The sequence below is a fragment of the Strix aluco genome, chromosome Z (assembly GCF_031877795.1).
Source record: "Strix aluco isolate bStrAlu1 chromosome Z, bStrAlu1.hap1, whole genome shotgun sequence".
Taxonomy (NCBI): domain Eukaryota; kingdom Metazoa; phylum Chordata; class Aves; order Strigiformes; family Strigidae; genus Strix; species Strix aluco.
The window spans coordinates 40,251,791-40,269,617 of record NC_133971.1 but is presented as its reverse complement, the minus strand read 5'-3'; the positions used below and the strand labels follow the sequence as shown (position 1 = coordinate 40,269,617).

General features: G+C 39.5%; 1 protein-coding gene across 1 annotated transcript in view; it reads left to right on the top strand.

Moving 5' to 3' along the window:
- TRPM6 (transient receptor potential cation channel subfamily M member 6) overlaps positions 1-17,827 on the top strand; it is a 48,936-nt gene that overhangs the window by 7,923 nt on the left and 23,186 nt on the right. The window contains exons 6-15 of the mRNA XM_074813643.1: positions 343-498; positions 3,180-3,314; positions 4,334-4,462; positions 6,561-6,812; positions 7,769-7,943; positions 9,566-9,680; positions 11,252-11,559; positions 13,861-13,993; positions 15,742-16,871; positions 17,596-17,699. Of these exons, the coding sequence (XP_074669744.1) occupies positions 343-498; positions 3,180-3,314; positions 4,334-4,462; positions 6,561-6,812; positions 7,769-7,943; positions 9,566-9,680; positions 11,252-11,559; positions 13,861-13,993; positions 15,742-16,871; positions 17,596-17,699 (2,637 nt within the window). The remainder of the gene's footprint in view (positions 1-342; positions 499-3,179; positions 3,315-4,333; positions 4,463-6,560; positions 6,813-7,768; positions 7,944-9,565; positions 9,681-11,251; positions 11,560-13,860; positions 13,994-15,741; positions 16,872-17,595; positions 17,700-17,827) is intronic.

Below are 17,827 nucleotides of genomic sequence, written 5' to 3'. Positions count from 1 at the left end.
CTCTCAGCACGCTTCAGTCCTTCCCCACCTGCTCTTGCTGCTGGACATTTCTGGTTGTGCAGAAGAGCTGCTGGTGGGTGGAATGCCCTCTGAACATAGGGAGCAGTATCTAAAGTATTCCCAGATACCATGACACTCTTCAAAGCCACAAAACGGTCAAGAGCAACAAGCTTCCTTTGGAGGCTGTAGGAGCATGATACAGAGATTCCCCACACCAGTGATTCTCTTCCAGACCAGTGGGATTGCACTGGGTTTGTGCTGCACCGTGCATGGCAGACTATGGCCTCAGGTCTAGGCTCTCACTGTTGAATTAATTTCCTGAATCTTGTGTCTCTCTTTTAGGTCATTATGAGTATTCTCCTGCCTCCCACCATCTTGATGCTGGAGTTTAAAAGCAAGGCAGAAATGTCTCATGTGCCTCAGTCTCAAGACTTCCACCAGTTCACATGGTACCATGGGGATGAGAGCCCAACCAGCTCTAAAGATGCCTTGTCTCTGGTTAGTCTGCAATGATCAGTCATTTGTGTGTCAGGGTGTGTCTGTTTACCACAGTGTAATCCTGAGGAGTGAGTTCTCAACAAGTAGGGGTTTGATCCCTGGTTTGAATGCAGACTGAAGTGACCTTGGACAAGGCACTTCATCTGTCCTGGGTGTCACTTTTGTACTTGTCATAATGAGAAAATCCCTCCCAACCTCACAGAAGTAGAATGAGATTATAATAATCTGTCAGTTATGCAGGTATTTTAGGACAAAAATTCTATTCAAGCTGCATACCTACGTAATCTTGTATACAAAATAAACTTAAGAATGGTTTCATATCATACACAAAATCACATCCATAAAACTCAATTCTGGTTGAGGTGTCCAAAGCAGGGAAACAGCAGAATTGAGGCAGTCCAGGTCCCATCCTCTCCAGCTCACTCTTTCCTCCCACTCTGCCTGGCCAGCAGCCTCTGCCCCACATGTCAGCTGCAGCCTCTCCCCCTCTCCATGGCCATCCTTCACTCTTAGTCTATCCTTGAGATTTTGTTTCCTGAATTACATCATAGTCCTTCCAGAGGTCTAACTCCTGCCTCCTTGTTGAAAAACAGGGTATCTCTACTTCTGCATTGCTTGAGCGTCGCAGAGATGCCATTCAAAGCACAAGAGAAGCACTGTGCTTTTGGTTTAGTCACCTGAATTGAGTCGTGAAACACTCTGCAGGGACCTGTGGTTGTGCAAAAGTCCTTCTTAGGCCTTTCTGTGGGGAGTCCCCAGCATAGGTGAAGTCTTTGCCTTTTAAGATCTGAATTTCCAGACTTTTGCTAGGCAGAAGTGCCTGTCCTTTCTTTTTCTCATTCTCCACAAAGCGTTCCTTGAACTGAAAATTTCCAAGAGTTTTCAGTCTGAGGCAGCAGAGATGGAGAATTTTCATCCAAAAGGGTAAATGCTGGTGAGGTGCTAAGCAGTGAAAACAGGATTGTCAGGCAATCTTTTTTGCTCTGCTCTGCTTATCTTACAGCAGATAAGCATTGTAGATCACTTGGGACCTTCTCAGGTAACTTTCAGTTTGTGTAAAATAAAAGAGAGTGGGTTGTTGTTGAGGGCTTTCACAGCAGTGTAGTAGACCTGTCAATGCCACACTTGTGTTTTCTCTCTCTGATGCAGAAAAATGCTCTAAGCCATTATCTCCTCCAGTACCAGTCTAATACAGTCAGTTCAGAAATGCTTTTTATGGGGTTAGGTAACAGCTACAATACAGAGGACAGGCCAATTATTTGCAGCAGGACCACCCCTGAAGTCTGGTAGAAGGCAACACAGCAATGTGCATAAGCACTTTTCTGACCTGCCTCAGACAGAGCTGCTTCCTTCCTGTGTGAGCATTAAGCTTAACTTCTGATTTTATCCAATATAGAGCATTGTTTAAAACAAAAAGCCGAGCTCCTATTTTTTCTTAAATACTCTGATATGAAACGTTATAGAAGAATACACAGAAAATTTCAACAGTGTACATGTACCCTATAGAACATCTTTCACACACATTCATAAATTCCAGTGACCTGCTGCAGCTGGAAATTGCACTCTTTCATGGGACAGATTCTCTCCTTTGCTTGGAAGGATCTGATGTTAACACATTGGGATGATTCTTGTATTAAATTCTCTGGTGGATCTAATGTGATGAAAGAAAATCAGTTTTCATGTGATAACCCAAGGAAATGTTGTGTAGTAGGGATAAATATGTCACATAAAAAGTGCTATACTGCAGATGTCTAGTAGCAGTAAGTTTTAGAATTGATATTAGACAGGGCAATTGGCCAGCGTTGAAACAAAACTGAACAAGGCTGGTTCCCTCAGCTTTGTCCAGCTATTAGCTATTTATAGTTCCCCCAGGCCTTTCTCCTTCATCTCTGAATACTCCTCTCAGCACCTTCTGGATTGTCAGTCTCCTTCTGGATTGTCATACCCACTGCTGTGGGTATGCAGCTCTTCTTAGGCTTCAGCAACAATCAGATATCTGTTTTTTCAGAGTACTCAGACAAGTGTGAAACTCTGGATACAGAATCAAGTGTGCTTGCTTTCTTGTTTTTTTGTTCTTACTTTACTGAAGATAATAAAGAAATTACCTGTATTTTTTGTAGGCAGATCTTTGTAAGAGAGTACTTATTTCATCCTCATCTTCTAATAAGGCATACATCAAAAATAGCAATTAGATTCTGTATTTATAATTTCACTGACTGACATTTTCTGTGCAACTGTATACGAGTGGAAATCTGATGCTTATTCCCTTATTTCAGAATGCGCCACAGTTGTCAGTGGAGTTCTAGCTAACACAGTTATGTTGTAGCGGGAGTTGTTGTTTACCTGTATTTCATAGGTGGGGAAAGTGAGACACAGAGTGATTAAGTGACTTTCCTTAAAGACTTAAAGAAACGTGTGGCAGAAACAGGAGTTGATTCAGGTCTGCTGATGTTCAGTCCACTGCCTGTAGTCATAAGAGCAAACTCTAAATGAGTATTTATAATGGTAAAGTGTTAATTATTGCAAATGAGGTGGTTTTAACCAGACAAAATCAAGCTACAGTAATGGTTTGTATATTCAGAACAGAGCTTAAACATCTGTGCCTGTCTTCCCTCTAACATAACACAACCTTTGCAATCATAGACCGTGAGTTTCTTTTAAAATGCTGTTTCCTTTTAAAGAAGGATTATGATGTGGAAAAGGTTGCTCAGAAGTCTGATGAAAGCCGAGTAGACGGTGGACAAGGAAACCTGCCTGGCACTAGAAAAATCTATGAGTTCTACAACGCACCAATTGTCAAGTTCTGGTTTCACACGGTTGGTCATCATTCTAGAACTCAGATTGCCAAAACCCTCCTTTGTTCCTTCAAATACTACTTGATGCTGCTTTTACTTTGCCTAGCATGGATTTGCAGCCACTTAGTGGTCAGATGGATAGGAAGACATTTGAATATTTCTCTCACAATTAAGTGAAAAGTTTTTCTCCTAAAATCATGCAGCTGCATTAAAAACAAACAAAGAACAAAAAAACAATTGTAAGGAAATATAGAAAAATCCTAGCACAGCTCTCTGCAGTGGTTAATTGCACATGTAGAGATAGATTTGAAGCTGACCTTAAACGCCTTAAATACCTCACAGATATTCATGTCCCTTTCTTTAGGAACTGTTTCTGAAGAAGTGAATATTAATCTACAGGAAATAATTTGCTGTAGAGAAATATGCATTTATTAGTAGCTAACCCTGTGTCAGTAGAGCTTAGGCTGTTTAAGATCAGGCTGCCTGTTGGGTCAGACAACTATGTACATAAACTGTTACTCCTTTACCAGGGTGTCGTTAATTGCTTTATAGGTTATTAATCTGTTATCTCAACTACATTTATAGCATGTTGTGGCAATATGTGCTTTCCACCTGATATTGTTCTTCCAGTGTTTTGGAAGGCACTGATTAATGAGCAGTGATTCATGTAGCTTTGAGAATGGTTACTTGATTCTACAGAAGGTTAGGATAAAAGCACATCACTGCCTTTACATTCAGGCAATGGTGTGCAGATAAAATAGTCTCTCATATATGGCTTTGGGACTTAGGTGAACGTGGGCTGCAATAGTTTGTCTTCTGCTCCCATTTTTTCAGCACTAAAACACCAATTTCCAAATGATGTTTAAGGATATTCCCATAAAAAGTACTTTGAAGAACTGGAGGAAAGGTTTTAGGCTCAAAAATACGACAGTGCCCCACTAGTTTGAATATATATAGTCAGGCTATTCACCTGTTAATACATTTGCAGAAATTTGTTGGAGATTTTTGTGCATATGGATAATATAGTGTGTGTTTTGTAGATGGCATACATGGCATTTCTCATGCTCTTCACTTACACTGTGTTGGTGAAGATGGAACCAAGACCGAGTGTGCAAGAGTGGCTTGTTATCATTTATATTTTCAGCACTGCTGTTGAAAAAGTCAGGGAGGTAAGCTTTTCCATTCACACTTCTCATCTACAGGGATATATTATAAACCAGAGAATACCATAAACTGAAGAATGCCAAATCCTGCATTCTTTTTGTAGAGAATTTAGCAGAGAAAAGAAGTACACAGGGTGTTTATTTCTGAGAAGTCTTTTATTTGAAGACCAGTAACTGGGCTTTGAAAATGCATCTTAAAGTTTGTCCTTAAATTTCTATTTTTATCTGTAAAGCCAGTGGTAATCTGCAGGTCTCTTGAGAGTGATTGTGCTGAGTTGAGATTTGGAGCCGCGATATAGGTATCTGTTTCTTAAATTTTTGAGCAGACAATTAGATTTCTTCTAACATAGGGAGTTTGTCTTCAGATACTTACTTTGAGGATGGACATTGTTTTCAATTAATTTTTCAATTAGTATTTTCTGATAATCTATGGCTCTCCATCAAGTCTACCTGACTCTCTATAAACAAAATGGGAAAAAAACAGAATCCACTTTTAATGCTGGGTTCATTGAGCATGGAAAAATGATATTCCAATCAAAATTAATTGCAATTATTTGCAGTAGATCAGATCCGAGCTTCTGAACACAACTTGCACTCCAAACCTGAGGTTGGGAACAAATGCAGCTATGTATTTCCCAAATTATGGTATCTGATTGGACGTATCTTCACTGTAGAATCGGCACATAGTACACAATAGTAGTGTGAGTTGTCTTTTATGCGACATTTGAAATGCTGTACTTTAAGAGGAATAAAACTGAAAAAAACCAGTCATAGTTCTGAGTGAAGGATGCTTTTACAACAGGTCACTCGGAAGACTGCAACATCGGTATGAGAGAGGTGAATGATTTCAAGGGGCAGCAGAAATACTGGGAATATATTGAAGCTTGGGTAAACATAAAAGTTCTGTGGCTGCATGAGATAAAATTGAAAAAATCTACACAAGGACTGTCTAATTGAGAAAAAAATTGAATGTGAAATAGCAAGCACTTTTCAAATCACTGTTGTGCTGTTGCATCATGTTGATGGTGGGACAGTGGAAACATGAGCTCTTCTTTCTAGCATTAACATTCATTGGAGATTTTGAAATTCATGTCTTCTACTTGATTTTCTTTGTCCATGTACTAGTTCTGGTCTGCTGGCAAAGACTGTAGGACACTGTGTCTTACACATGCAGCTAATTAACTGCTGAGGGCCTTGTTATATGTTACTGCAAACCTCTATTTCTCTAGATTGTATCAACTAATTGTTAAAGCCTTAGGCCCTGATCCTGCAACTAGTTCCTCATGTGAGTTAGTCCATCTGAATTGAGTAGGATCACTTGTTTACATTAATGTGTTCATATGCGTAAATTCTTGCAGGATCAGGGCATAACATTTCAAAATCTCTTCTTTGTTTGGTACTTATCAGTGTGATCTTACATAGCACTGCATAATTGGCCTCACTTGTGCAATGTGCAGAGGTTTTATTTTTGGCCTCCCAAAGATTCCACTTCACACATTTGCTCAGTGAAGCTTAAAATCACTTTGGGGCACCTCACAGTTCAAGGAGTGAACATTTCATTCTTTACCTTGCTAGTTGCCAGCACTCCTTTTTTTAGCATGTCCTTGGTGGAATACAAGGATCTTTCTTTATATTTTCGATCTGAAGTAGAAGGCATTAGGTATTTTCCCATCAGCAAGGTTAAGTTGGTACTTTCCATGACTTAAGGGCTTTTGAAAGGGCTGTTGCAGGTTGTGACCATTCCTCTAGAAAATGCTTGTTAATTTCTAATGTTATGTATGCATAACAGTTCTATACTGGCTGCTCTTTTCTGCTGAGGAACATGCTCTTTAGTGAATGCGTCCAGGCTCAGAATCTGTTTTTACTTAGGAAGAGCGATCCTATTCGGTGTGGCATACTTGAACAATATGACACTACACATTTAAGTACAAACCTCGGTTAATGGTGAATGGCAATATGCAGTACATGGGCCTGCAAAAATAAAAAAGCAAAAAAAAGATACATTCCCACATATCATGAAATAGTTCAAACAGAAGAGGTTAAAGAATGTATCTGTGATTTTAATGGAGTTTTGTTGTTATTTTTTCTTCCACATTCTACTCAGGTATTTATCTCAGAACCTGGAAAATTCCGCCAAAAAGTGAAGGTGTGGATTTATGAATACTGGAATTTTACTGATTCTGTAGCTATCATCCTGTTTATGATTGGTTTTGGTTTGCGCTGGTCCGATCCCCCTGTTCAAACTGCAGGGAGGCTACTTTACTGCTTGGATATAATATTTTGGTATGCTCGGCTCCTTGATCTTTTTGCTGTGAATCAGCATGCTGGCCCATACCTGACAATGATTGGGAAAATGGTAAGTATTTTGCTTTGGACCAATATTTTTGTTGTTAAGGCATCTGCTGAGGAACATGTAAAGGTCAGAGGTGACAGAAAAGAATGACGGTCAAAGGAGAGGTCATGTAATGATTCATAGTGAATGTATTACATGAAAATACCATGCCTTTTTTTGTTTGTGAGTTGACCATAATTAGATTTCAGTTCTCTCTAATTTATTCATTATTGGAATTTATTCACAAAAGCCATTTTTGCTTCGTTCCTTAGAGAAGGGTTGCATTTGAGTTGTTTCTGATCCGGCTTGATAATAGGAGAAAGAAAAATCACTGTCTCTTGCAGATGGGCTCACTACTATAGATAATTCCCCTAGCTCTTAGAAACTGTCTCATTATTATTTTACATTTTGATTCAAATAATTATATCCCATTTTAGCAGGCAAAATTTCTCTGAGATCAAAGTTAATTTTTTTTCTCTTTGGTGTAAGAACTGCTGCTGAACTGCTGCCTGGTCTTGGGGGACATCTGCAGATTCCCACTGTAATTTCCCTTGGTTATTGGGAACTATCTTATTAATACCTTTATATTCTGTCTTGCATAGTAATTTCAATTCAATGTTAGAAGGCAAAATCATTTTCACTGCTATTCCTTGCTCTCAGTTTGGAAGAAATACCACTGAGGAAAAGAACCATCATGAGGTCTCTGCATTTTTCAAATCTTGCTTAAGATCTTAAGAGTTACTTGAGAGGCAAGTAGGAATTGTGGCCTTTTTGATCCAGGATCTCTTTAACCTCTATAAAATACTTGGGTAGTCCAAGTCATAGAAATAAAATATTTTTGTATCCTACAGCATATTAGATTATTAGCCCTATTTTTATATTCTGATTTGTAAAAGCAGTGATTGATACTTTTCCCTAAAATGTATGTCTCTCTTACATATAATTAACAGCTAATTCTGTCATGCAAACATATCTTCCAGACAGCAAACATGTTCTATATTGTGGTCATGATGGCCATAGTCCTGTTGAGTTTTGGAGTGTCACGAAAGGCAATCCTTTCACCAGAAGAGCCTCCTTCTTGGACTCTGGCACGAGATATTGTATTTCAGCCTTACTGGATGATGTTTGGTGAGGTCTATGCTGGAGAAATAGATGGTAGGTAACTTTCACAGTACATCTCAACAGCTTATATTTAGTATGTGCAGAAACATGTTCACTTCAGGTAACTAGAGTTTTGTCTACATATTGAGTCTATTCTTTCTCAGTTTTGATTCCAGTATATATATGTCCTTAATGAGTAATACTGCATGAATAAAGGTGAGAGTATTAGTTTCTTTGTTAAAAATAAAGATTAAGCTTTAAAACCTTCAAATTTAGTGTTTCAAGTTAAGTATATTGCAAACCTCAGAGCAAAGCACATAGGAACTAACACTAGCCTAGTTCATGGTCAGGGAATCTGGCAGTGAAATGAATTTCTAATTAAGTGAATCCAAAGCTGCTGATCTCTTGGAGAAAACACTATAAAGTTGTCTTAAAGGAGGAAAGAATAAAGGAAAATAAAAACCGAAAAATAAGAATGAAAAATATTTTTTCACGATACTAAGAGTTACTTGGTGTCATTTTTAAACAGATAAACCAGTTGAACATAGGAAAAATAGAACATATCAATGTAAATAGGAAAAATATTATTTCTTGATTATGACTTTGACCTTGTCTCAGTAAGAGAGAAGAACCAGGCATTCCAGGAAGTATTTCAACATTACAGATGGAAGGCAGTCTAATGCTCCTAAGGGATGGGTATAAGTAAAAGAGTTCCTAAAATAGAAAAGTAGCTATGCAAATAGATACAGATATTTAAGATACATAGTTCAGCATAGACCTGATTCATTAAAATAATGTAAGATGTGGCATCTGTTACTATTGCTGAAACACTCACGTGGTAGCTATGTATTTTGGTTAAACAAGACAAAATTCTTTTAATGAAAGCACACTGTTATGTTTCACAGTTTAATGCATTTAATCACTTATTAATGCTAAACCTTTAGAAATTTGACATTTCCTAAATAAAGCGATGATTTCTCTAATGACTCTTTATGCTGCAGAATATGTCCTGAATTTAGGGCTGCTGCCTTATAAATCTATTCTAAAATTTTCTCAAAGGTGTAAAATTTGATTAAAAATTATAAAGACTGAAAAATATTTATTTTGACAATATAAAAGCATTAAGAGGGATCCCTTAATTTTTATGATTTGTTGGTTCATCTCACAAATATTTGTAGCCATATATCCTTTTGCACATGAGTTAATGTGATCTTACTGAAGCTCTAAGAGGAATAGCACTCCAGTGCTGATAAAGCACCTATTGTGCTGTATTCTTTCCACAGTGGAGTCAGTGAAAATGTTGTCACTTGCTTTAAGAATCAAAGATTTGGATTTCAGTTTTCTTGAGTGTGTGCCATCTCCCAAATACTTTTCAGCTGCATCATTTTTCCCCTTCACAAAAAGTTGGGGTGGCTGGCGTGCAAACTCATATCTATGAAATGGTGTTTACAGCTTCTGAATTGGAACTGAAACTATGGGGCAGTAGTATCACGAAGAGGCCTCAGATCTTCTTTACAGGGAGGTAGACTTTTTAGTTGGAGATTTAGTAATGTATCTCTGTGAAAGTAATGAGAACTATTTTGTTTCATGCAGGGGTGAATGAGGAGCACATGCTATTGCTGTGCTATTCTCTTGATTTCCATGCTAACCATGCTCTGTATGTCCTTCACTTTCAGTCTGTGAAACCAATGAAGACTGTCCTCCTGGCTCCTTCCTCACGCCATTCCTCCAAGCTGTCTACCTCTTTGTGCAGTACATCATCATGGTCAATTTGCTTATTGCTTTCTTTAAGTAGGTACCATGGTATATTGCTGCAAAAGCAACTAGTTGATGTTCTGCCAACATTTCCGCAAAAGCCTTTCACCAAAAATGCCCCAGCAGGGGCATGTTGATGGTGGTTGTTACCCCATCTTCCATGGAGGTCCAATGAATAAAAAAAGAATGGTGGAAGCAAGAGGGTGGGAGGAAGGGCATGGTGAGCAGACACCTAAACTGTTTGCCATTTAAACAGAATCTGACTCTGTGCAAGTGGACAACTCCATCTGGCAAACAAGCAACATTAACTCAGCTCTGAAGTAATTTGTCCTTTGTTCCTAAAAGTTGTATTTGTTGTGCTGAGAGCCTGTATAATGTTCATCACAGGGTAGCCCATGATCTAAATTGGCAGATAAGTGGAGAAGGTATTCAAGGGAAGAGGATAATGACTTTGTAGGAGCATGGTCTTCTTTTAGGTAATAATTTGAAAATTCATGGGTTTTGGTGCAATTTGGTATGTTCTAGACTGAAATCTAACTGTGATGTTTTTAACTATCTGCTTTTTTAATGTTTGCTACCAGAGTAGGAAGGGTCTTTATAGTAACTCTTAATAATTCTGTAGTAATTAATCAGTGTCTACAGTAATTCTAACCTTTCAAGTTTTAAAAGAGAAACCCTTGTAGTGGATCAAGTTCTGTAAAATACTAGTAAAGAGCAGTTTAACCCAAGTAGATAATTATTTTTTCCTAGAGTTCTAGTATTTCTGAGGAGGAAAAAGTCAGCTGTAGGTTAAAAGACATTCAAATGAAGAAATGTAGTGATTAATATTCAAGAAAACTGAATGATCAAAACTCATTCTATTCCCACTTCCAATTAGAAATCCCTTTCCTGAAATGTGACAAGGCATCATTTTTTTTTTTTTTTTTAATACACAGCTGTGAAATTGTAATTTGAATTATTTCTAGATTTAAACCTTCAGCAATGATGATATGTTAAATCTTCTGCCTAGTGATTTGATTGTTCCAGAAGTGGGACCAAAAATGGGTATAAGCAATATATTTAATTTTGCTCCCAGAAGCAAAGCTGATGATTTTGTGATTATATGATGGGTGTGTAGTATGATGGTGCAACTGAAATTACAGTGCCAGAAACCACAAAGTTGCTTTCCTGTACTTGGGTCTGTGATAGTAGACATGGGAAGTGATTCAGTGCAACGTCAGTCACATTTAATAATATCATGGCTCTGAAGAATACCCTACAGAAGAATCACTCCTATAGCTGCCTCTTGCAACAAGTATTTTGTTTAGGGGGTGTATACAGAACTGTTTTGTTAACACTCTTCCTTTAGTCTGATTCTTACATTTAATCCAGTCCAAAGAGGCAGACAATGTTGAATTCTCTGTTAGACTATATATTAAAGTTTAAATAATCTGGCTGAGATTTCAAAGCCACTTCAGGGATATTTTTTGCCCAGTTCCCATTAATGTGGATGGGAATTGGATCTCCAAATCTGTTAGGCAGCTTTGGAGATCTCATTCTCAGTGCACTAGCTGCAGGCATATGCTGCCGCTTTGTTAAAGTTGCTAAGCTGATTTACCTCACTGGAGGGATGGGACTTTTCTTCAGTGTCAAATATGGACAAGCATATTGTGCTGTATTGGGTGTATTCCTCACAGGAGTGTTTTACCATCCTCCCCTCCCTACTCTCTTCTCAGTAATGTTTATTATGATTTGAAAGCCATATCGAACAAGCTCTGGAAGTACAACCGGTACCGCTACATTATGACCTATCATGAGAAGCCATGGCTGCCTCCACCTTTTATCCTCCTGAGCCACATTGGACTTCTGATAAACCGCATCTTCCACCATCAGCCTCCAAATGAGCTGGATCAAGAGGAAGGCGACGTTGGACTAAGTAAGCAGAGCTAAGCTGGGGACCAGAAGAAAGAGCTGATGAGGAAAGTTTTGCCAACCTCCCATCACTTTGTAGCTCAGTTCCTCCAAAAAAAAAAAAAAAAGAGGTTCTCTGGGTAGGAGGCTGCTTTTATTTGCAAAACTGAATTTAACCTGCCTGTCTGAGGACTGTTGTAGGAAAAAGTGACTAGGGAAATGCTTTGCTTTGTGTTTGGCTTTTGCTGTGCTACATATGGTGCATCAGTCAAGACAGATCACAACTCTGAGCTGAAATACAGTGACAGCACCTTACTCTGTAGGAATGAATATCCTTATTTTGAAAGAAAGTAAACAGTACCGAAGGTATACATTTCTATACATTTGTCCTGAAAAGACCAACAATTCCTTTTTAATTGTCCAGAGGAAGTAGCCACAAAGCCCAAGGACAGAGGAGATCCAGTGATGGCAGATGCAGAGAGAGAGTATAGGAGCCTCCCACCTCCTCGGTGCATCCTTCCCTTTGTGCACTGGCTCATCACTGCACCTCAGTCCTACCTCCTTCATCCCTCCCAACCTGGTCTTCTCCATCGCAGGGTCCATCCTAATGCTTCTTTAAGGTGACGCCTGTCCCACTGTTGCCACCTCCTGCAGCTCTGCCAGGAGCAGCCCTAGCTGTTGCAGGGAGAGGACCACAAGATGTTGGGATGGGAATGATGGTGGTTGGTGGGGTGAGGCACGGAAATGGGGAGGAGGAGAGGCTGATGGCTGTAATTTGATCTAAAAAAACATTGGGGAACATTGGCACATAGTATTATACAGCCTCATCCTTTTTGATGCAACGTACCTCTTGATGCCTAATAACAGAGGTGAGCAAACCCTGCCTGGGTTATGCTTCACTTAGGATTTTCACTGCTGAACATGAATCCATGAAGATACCTGGCATGCTCAAGGTGGTTACAGAGTTTTTTTAACTAAACATGGGCTTAACTAATCAATGCTGAGTGCTTTACTGCTGCTCCGAGGCTCAGCTCCTCCATCATGACTGGATACATCAGCCTGCCTTTGAAATACCACTGCTTATTTTACATGCATGCATAGTGTAAGTCACTGACATAGAATAGAGGGTGTCTTACTTGTAAAGTGCATTAGGCACAAGGAGAACTGAAACACTGCTTAGCACATCTAAAAGTCTTGGAAAGAAGAGAGCTCATGCCTTGCCTACACTTCTCTTAGAAAGAGACTTTTTTCTGTTCATGTACCTTTATGTCCCTTTTCTATATGCCTATGCATTGCTTGGTAAGTTTCTTGTACTTCAATTTTGGTGTGCTTATAATTAACTGGTTTTAGCGATGAGGATACAGTGCCACCCTGTGGAAAATCCGTGAAAATACCGAGATACAGAATAAAATCTTGGAGACAAGAAAACAAACAGATGAGTTTGGGGTGGGAAAAGAGCCTAGGAGCTGATGAAGTCTCATTTGGAGAGGGGGACCCCAGAACTCTGCGGACGGCTTCCCTGCTGAACTGTGTGTTGCAGCTGAGTACTGCATCCTTGAAGCAGACACAGCTGTGCCACTGGGCACAGATACACCCCTAGCAAGTACAGTGAGGACTCTGGTATGTAAAAAGGAAAGGAGAAAGGACTTGGAAGATGTGGAGTTTGGATTAGAGAAGCACCTTTCCACTGAATGCATTTACTCGTACTGACTTATAATTGATCTGTTCTCTCAGAAGTCTTGGTGTGCTAGAAGAATAGCATCATGATCAGCCCAAGCTGTGGGGCTTTAAACTTTTGAATGTGTTCTTTTTTGCCCAGTAATCTTGCTTAATGTTGTTTACATATGAACATGTGAAGCAATTAAGTGAAAAAAATAGCTTTGACTACCTGAACGGGCTGTAATTGTTAGAGGTGACTAGTCCTAAATGAACGCCAGGACCGAATTACAATGAAATCTTTGTAAGTCTTACATATCTATATCTAAGTCTTGTGAGTCACAGATCTATAACAAAATACAGGAAGAAATTTGGGAGAAGATATCTTTGTGAGCAGCCATTTGGGTATGTACTTTTAAGGCTTTAAAAGGGAGTGCACTGGAATTTTTGTCAGTGTGTTTTTGCTCCTTGTCTAAGGAAAGATAAAAAACATGTTTACATGTATTTGGCATGTTGAGTCTTTATACAAAAGCCCAAATTCATGGAGTTAGGTGTGATTCATTCTTGTCAAGGGAGGGGGAGAAAACCCATTTTCTTTTTTCTCATGGATGCGTATAAACAATTGCATTTGTCAGCATGCTTTATATTGATTCCTACCTCCTTTGTTCAGAGCTGTACCTGAGTGATGAGGAGTTAAAGAAGCTCCATGACTTTGAGGAACAGTGTGTGGAAAAATATTTTCATGAGAAGAATGAAAGCCTGAGTTCTAGTGACAGTGAAAGGATCCGTCTGACAACAGAAAGGTGTGTGTTGCTACACATTTGTGCTCTTTGTATACATTTGTCATATAAAAAGACTTTGATAAGCTAATGCTTTGGAACAGATTATGGCCACTGTGAACATGAGGAGCAATAACATGCATAGGCCTTGCTAATTTGATGGAAATGTAATATATCTGTTTGAACTGTATGGCAGGCCTGGCTGGGAAGCCTTGCTGGCAGAATTGCATCCCCAGAGGTGTGCAGGTGGTTAGAGGGGTACAGTAAGGTGTTGCTTAGTTTTGCTTTTGCAGACCAGGTAGCACCACGAAAACATGCCAGAGTATGGCATACAATACATATGTTTTTTTAGAGGCTTAGTGGTGTAGGAATGCTGTGAGAGTGTTGCTTGTGATTGAGTACAACTGCTGTTTACAGAAATAACCATATAACCATTGTAGCATTATCTGAAATGTAGTGTCTTGGTTTGCAAAATGTCTATACATAACTGTCAGAGGGATTTCCAAACTCTCAGTATTGGCCTAATTTAGCTTTCTATTTAAATCAATGGCAAAGGTGCCATTAAGTTTAATGGGAAGAGTTAAAGAAAGTAAGCACTATAAAAAATCTTACTGAATGCCAGTACTGATCTCATCTAATAAATTTGTTCTGGCTAGAGAAAGATAGCTTCTTAATCTTTGCCTGTTCATAATCTTATTTTCTGCATACTAAAACAAAACACACAAGCAAAGTGAATGTCCCCTGTAAAAGAAATAAAATAAGTAGCTTTGTTCAAAAGCTATAGAATTGATTACAGCAAGATTTCATTTAGTGGGTAAATACAGATCTGGAAAGGAATTTTCTTCTGAGTGCTAAGGTGAAACACACTTGACAGCATTGCATAACATTAATACAATAAATTAGATTAATAAAATATTTTGGAACATTGGTCTTTGATTTTATTCAGGTATTGGTTAAATACTACATCTTTTAGTTACTCAGTGACAGAAGAAAGGAGCAACTTCCATATTGCCTGAAGCTAGTTTATCGTTGTCTTAGTGATAGAGCACCAGAGAGAGTATCTTCAGGAAATGTGAAGATAATGATTTTGTTAAAATGATACCATTCCAGGCCAATAAGTTCTGGCACTGTTCACTGGGGATTTGAAGACCATAAAAAAAGGCTTTGCTTTTTGGACAGTTTGAATTTTACCTGAAGATAACTGATGGCACCAGACATACATAACCTGTTCCCAGAGGTCAAATATGTCCTTGGGGAAGACCCTTTTCCCATCAGTCTCCAGTATTTAAGAAATGCAAGAGTATCTGTAGGTTTGTGTAAGCCTTGTCCTTCTCATGCTTGCAGGAGAAATGTTGAAATGCAGGATGACTGGCTGACAAGAAGTATACCTTACAGCATTTTACATTTACAGCGATAACCAATACAACATTTCCAAAGCTGTGTCCTGCTGTCCATGGTTTAATAGTTCTATGGCAAGGAATAGACATTAGCGGGAAAACAGCAGTTTTAAAAATAGATACTCCTTGAGCAAAAAGCCTGTTTCTGTAAAAGTTGCTGGCTGTTGGCCCAGTAATCTGAATGACATATTGTAAATCTGGGTGGGTTTTGTCAAATATAGATATTCATGGGAATGGAAGTCACCATTAAAAAAACAAAAGGGCTGTTTGAGACACTGACTGTTTGAAATGTGGTAATGGCTTCCTTCATCATCTGGCAAAGAGAAGTAAAGATCTGTGTTTTGGTATTTTAATTATATTTCTTTTCCCACCTAGAGTGGAGGAAATGTTTCTACAGCTTAAAGAAGTACATGAGAAGGTCTTTTGTATCAAGGAGTCTTTACTCTCCCTGGACAGCCAGCTAGGACATTTGCAAGACCTGTCTGCCTTGACAGTGGACATCCTGAAAGTGCTTTCAGCTGTGGACACCTTGCAGGTGAAAGAAGCCTTACTGGCTGACACAAAACATCGAACTGATAGGAAGCTGCCCCACAGCTGGAGCAATGTGCTCTATTCCAAGACCTTGAGCAGCCTGGAGTGTTTGTATGACAAGAAATACCACTATTACAGCATGCCACCCTCCCTCTTACGGAGCTTGGTAAGGAGTCAGTGGCCATCAGAGTGCAAAGACCATGTATTGAGGACGGAGAGTAGCAAGGTGGTAGAAGACAGCTCTCGAAAGATAGAAATAGAAAGTGACACACTCACTTCAGGAGTATCCTCTGAGACAAAGTCAACCCCTAGATATGGACAATTTTTGCTGGTGCCCCCTGACCATCAGGGAGGGTCTTTCTCTGAGGATGTCACTTTAAATTTGTCCTTTTTGAGCACTCCTGCCAAGAAGAGGGACAATGTGTTCGGAGATGAACTTCAAAGTAACATTGTGGTGAAGCAAAACTTGGGGAGTGTCAGCCTTGTTGGAAAGGACCCAGAAGATTATCAATGGAGGCAGAGAGACTTTGTTATTAATTTGCCATCACAAAAGACTAATCCTGTAGAGGTTACTCTTGGTTTCCAGTCATCGCTAGGTGTTGAAGAGAGTGCAGCACCCTCCTGCAATGAGAGGGAAGAAACTGAAGGTGGTTATGTGAACTGGGGATTCTCTGAAGGTGATGAAAAAGGGCTTTTTGGCTCAGAAACAAGGAAGGTGTCCCTGTGCATACATTCCACCAGTAACAGTGACTGCAATTGCACAGTTAGTCCTCCCGAGCATGTGCATATAGAAGAATCAAAGTCCTCCTACAGCTCTGACAGGTCACGTCACAGCAGCATCATCTCTCAGAACAAACTGAAACGCAGCACCTCCTTCTGGATCAGCCCACTCTGGAGGGACTGGGGTTTCTGCAAGAGCAACAGCTTACAGTCCCCTAAGAAAGAGAAAAGAGGCAAAAGCTTCAAGGCCATAGGTGGTAATTATAAAACACTACACCCGTAGAGTATCTTTTACTGGGGAGCCCAAGACATTATAAAAATGTTTCCTTTGCACCCAGGAGGTATTAGCTGCAGTTGAGGGTAGCAGCAGAGAGTCCAGAGTTACTCCTTCACTTTCTTTGTGCTGGGTCTGACTGCTGTAGGGAGTTTCTGAAGTGTGCCTGCTATTCAAGCTGTACCACACCTGTGTGTCAGCCACCCTGATTCTTCTCGTCTCACCAGATCCCTATGGCTGTGACTACACAGCTGGGGTAACAGGGGAACTGTGATTGCTCTGTGGAAGTCTCCTGCCCTGGGAAGGCAATGCAAGAGTTGCAGGAGCCAAAATAAATTGCACAATCCCTAAGAGATACATTAGCACTATCAAAGGTCAGATGGGTGCATGGAGAATGAAAAGGTATACATTTTTATAGCCAGTTTAAAACCCTCCCTGTCCACCACCAAGTTTGCTTACCAACAGCTAAAATATAACACATCCAGTTCTAAGTACAAATAGTATGAGATGATGAATAATGTTTTGTTGTTTTATATCTTGTGATGGTGCACATCTTTGCACTAAACTGCATGAGTATTAGCTTTGGGTGTCACAAGTCTTTCTCAGCTTACTTTGGAGATCTGCCAACTCTCAGTCTTACCAGATCTTCTCTTAGTAAACAAAAACTCTGTAGCATAATGATGTTTTTTGACTCTTTTCCACAGAGTCTTTACCATCCACTGAGCTACGCCACAGTGAAGCAAAACAACAAAACAGAGACAGAAAGTCTGGGAGAGGAAAGAAGAATCAAAAACCCCTTCAGGTGCCGGTATGTGCAGATGCAAGAGAATCACATATCCCATAGTTGTCTTTCTCATTCATTAAGAGCAGTTCTGCAATGTGGCTTAGTTGAGAATGTATACATTTAAAATGCTGCACAAAATTGGGGTATCTTTT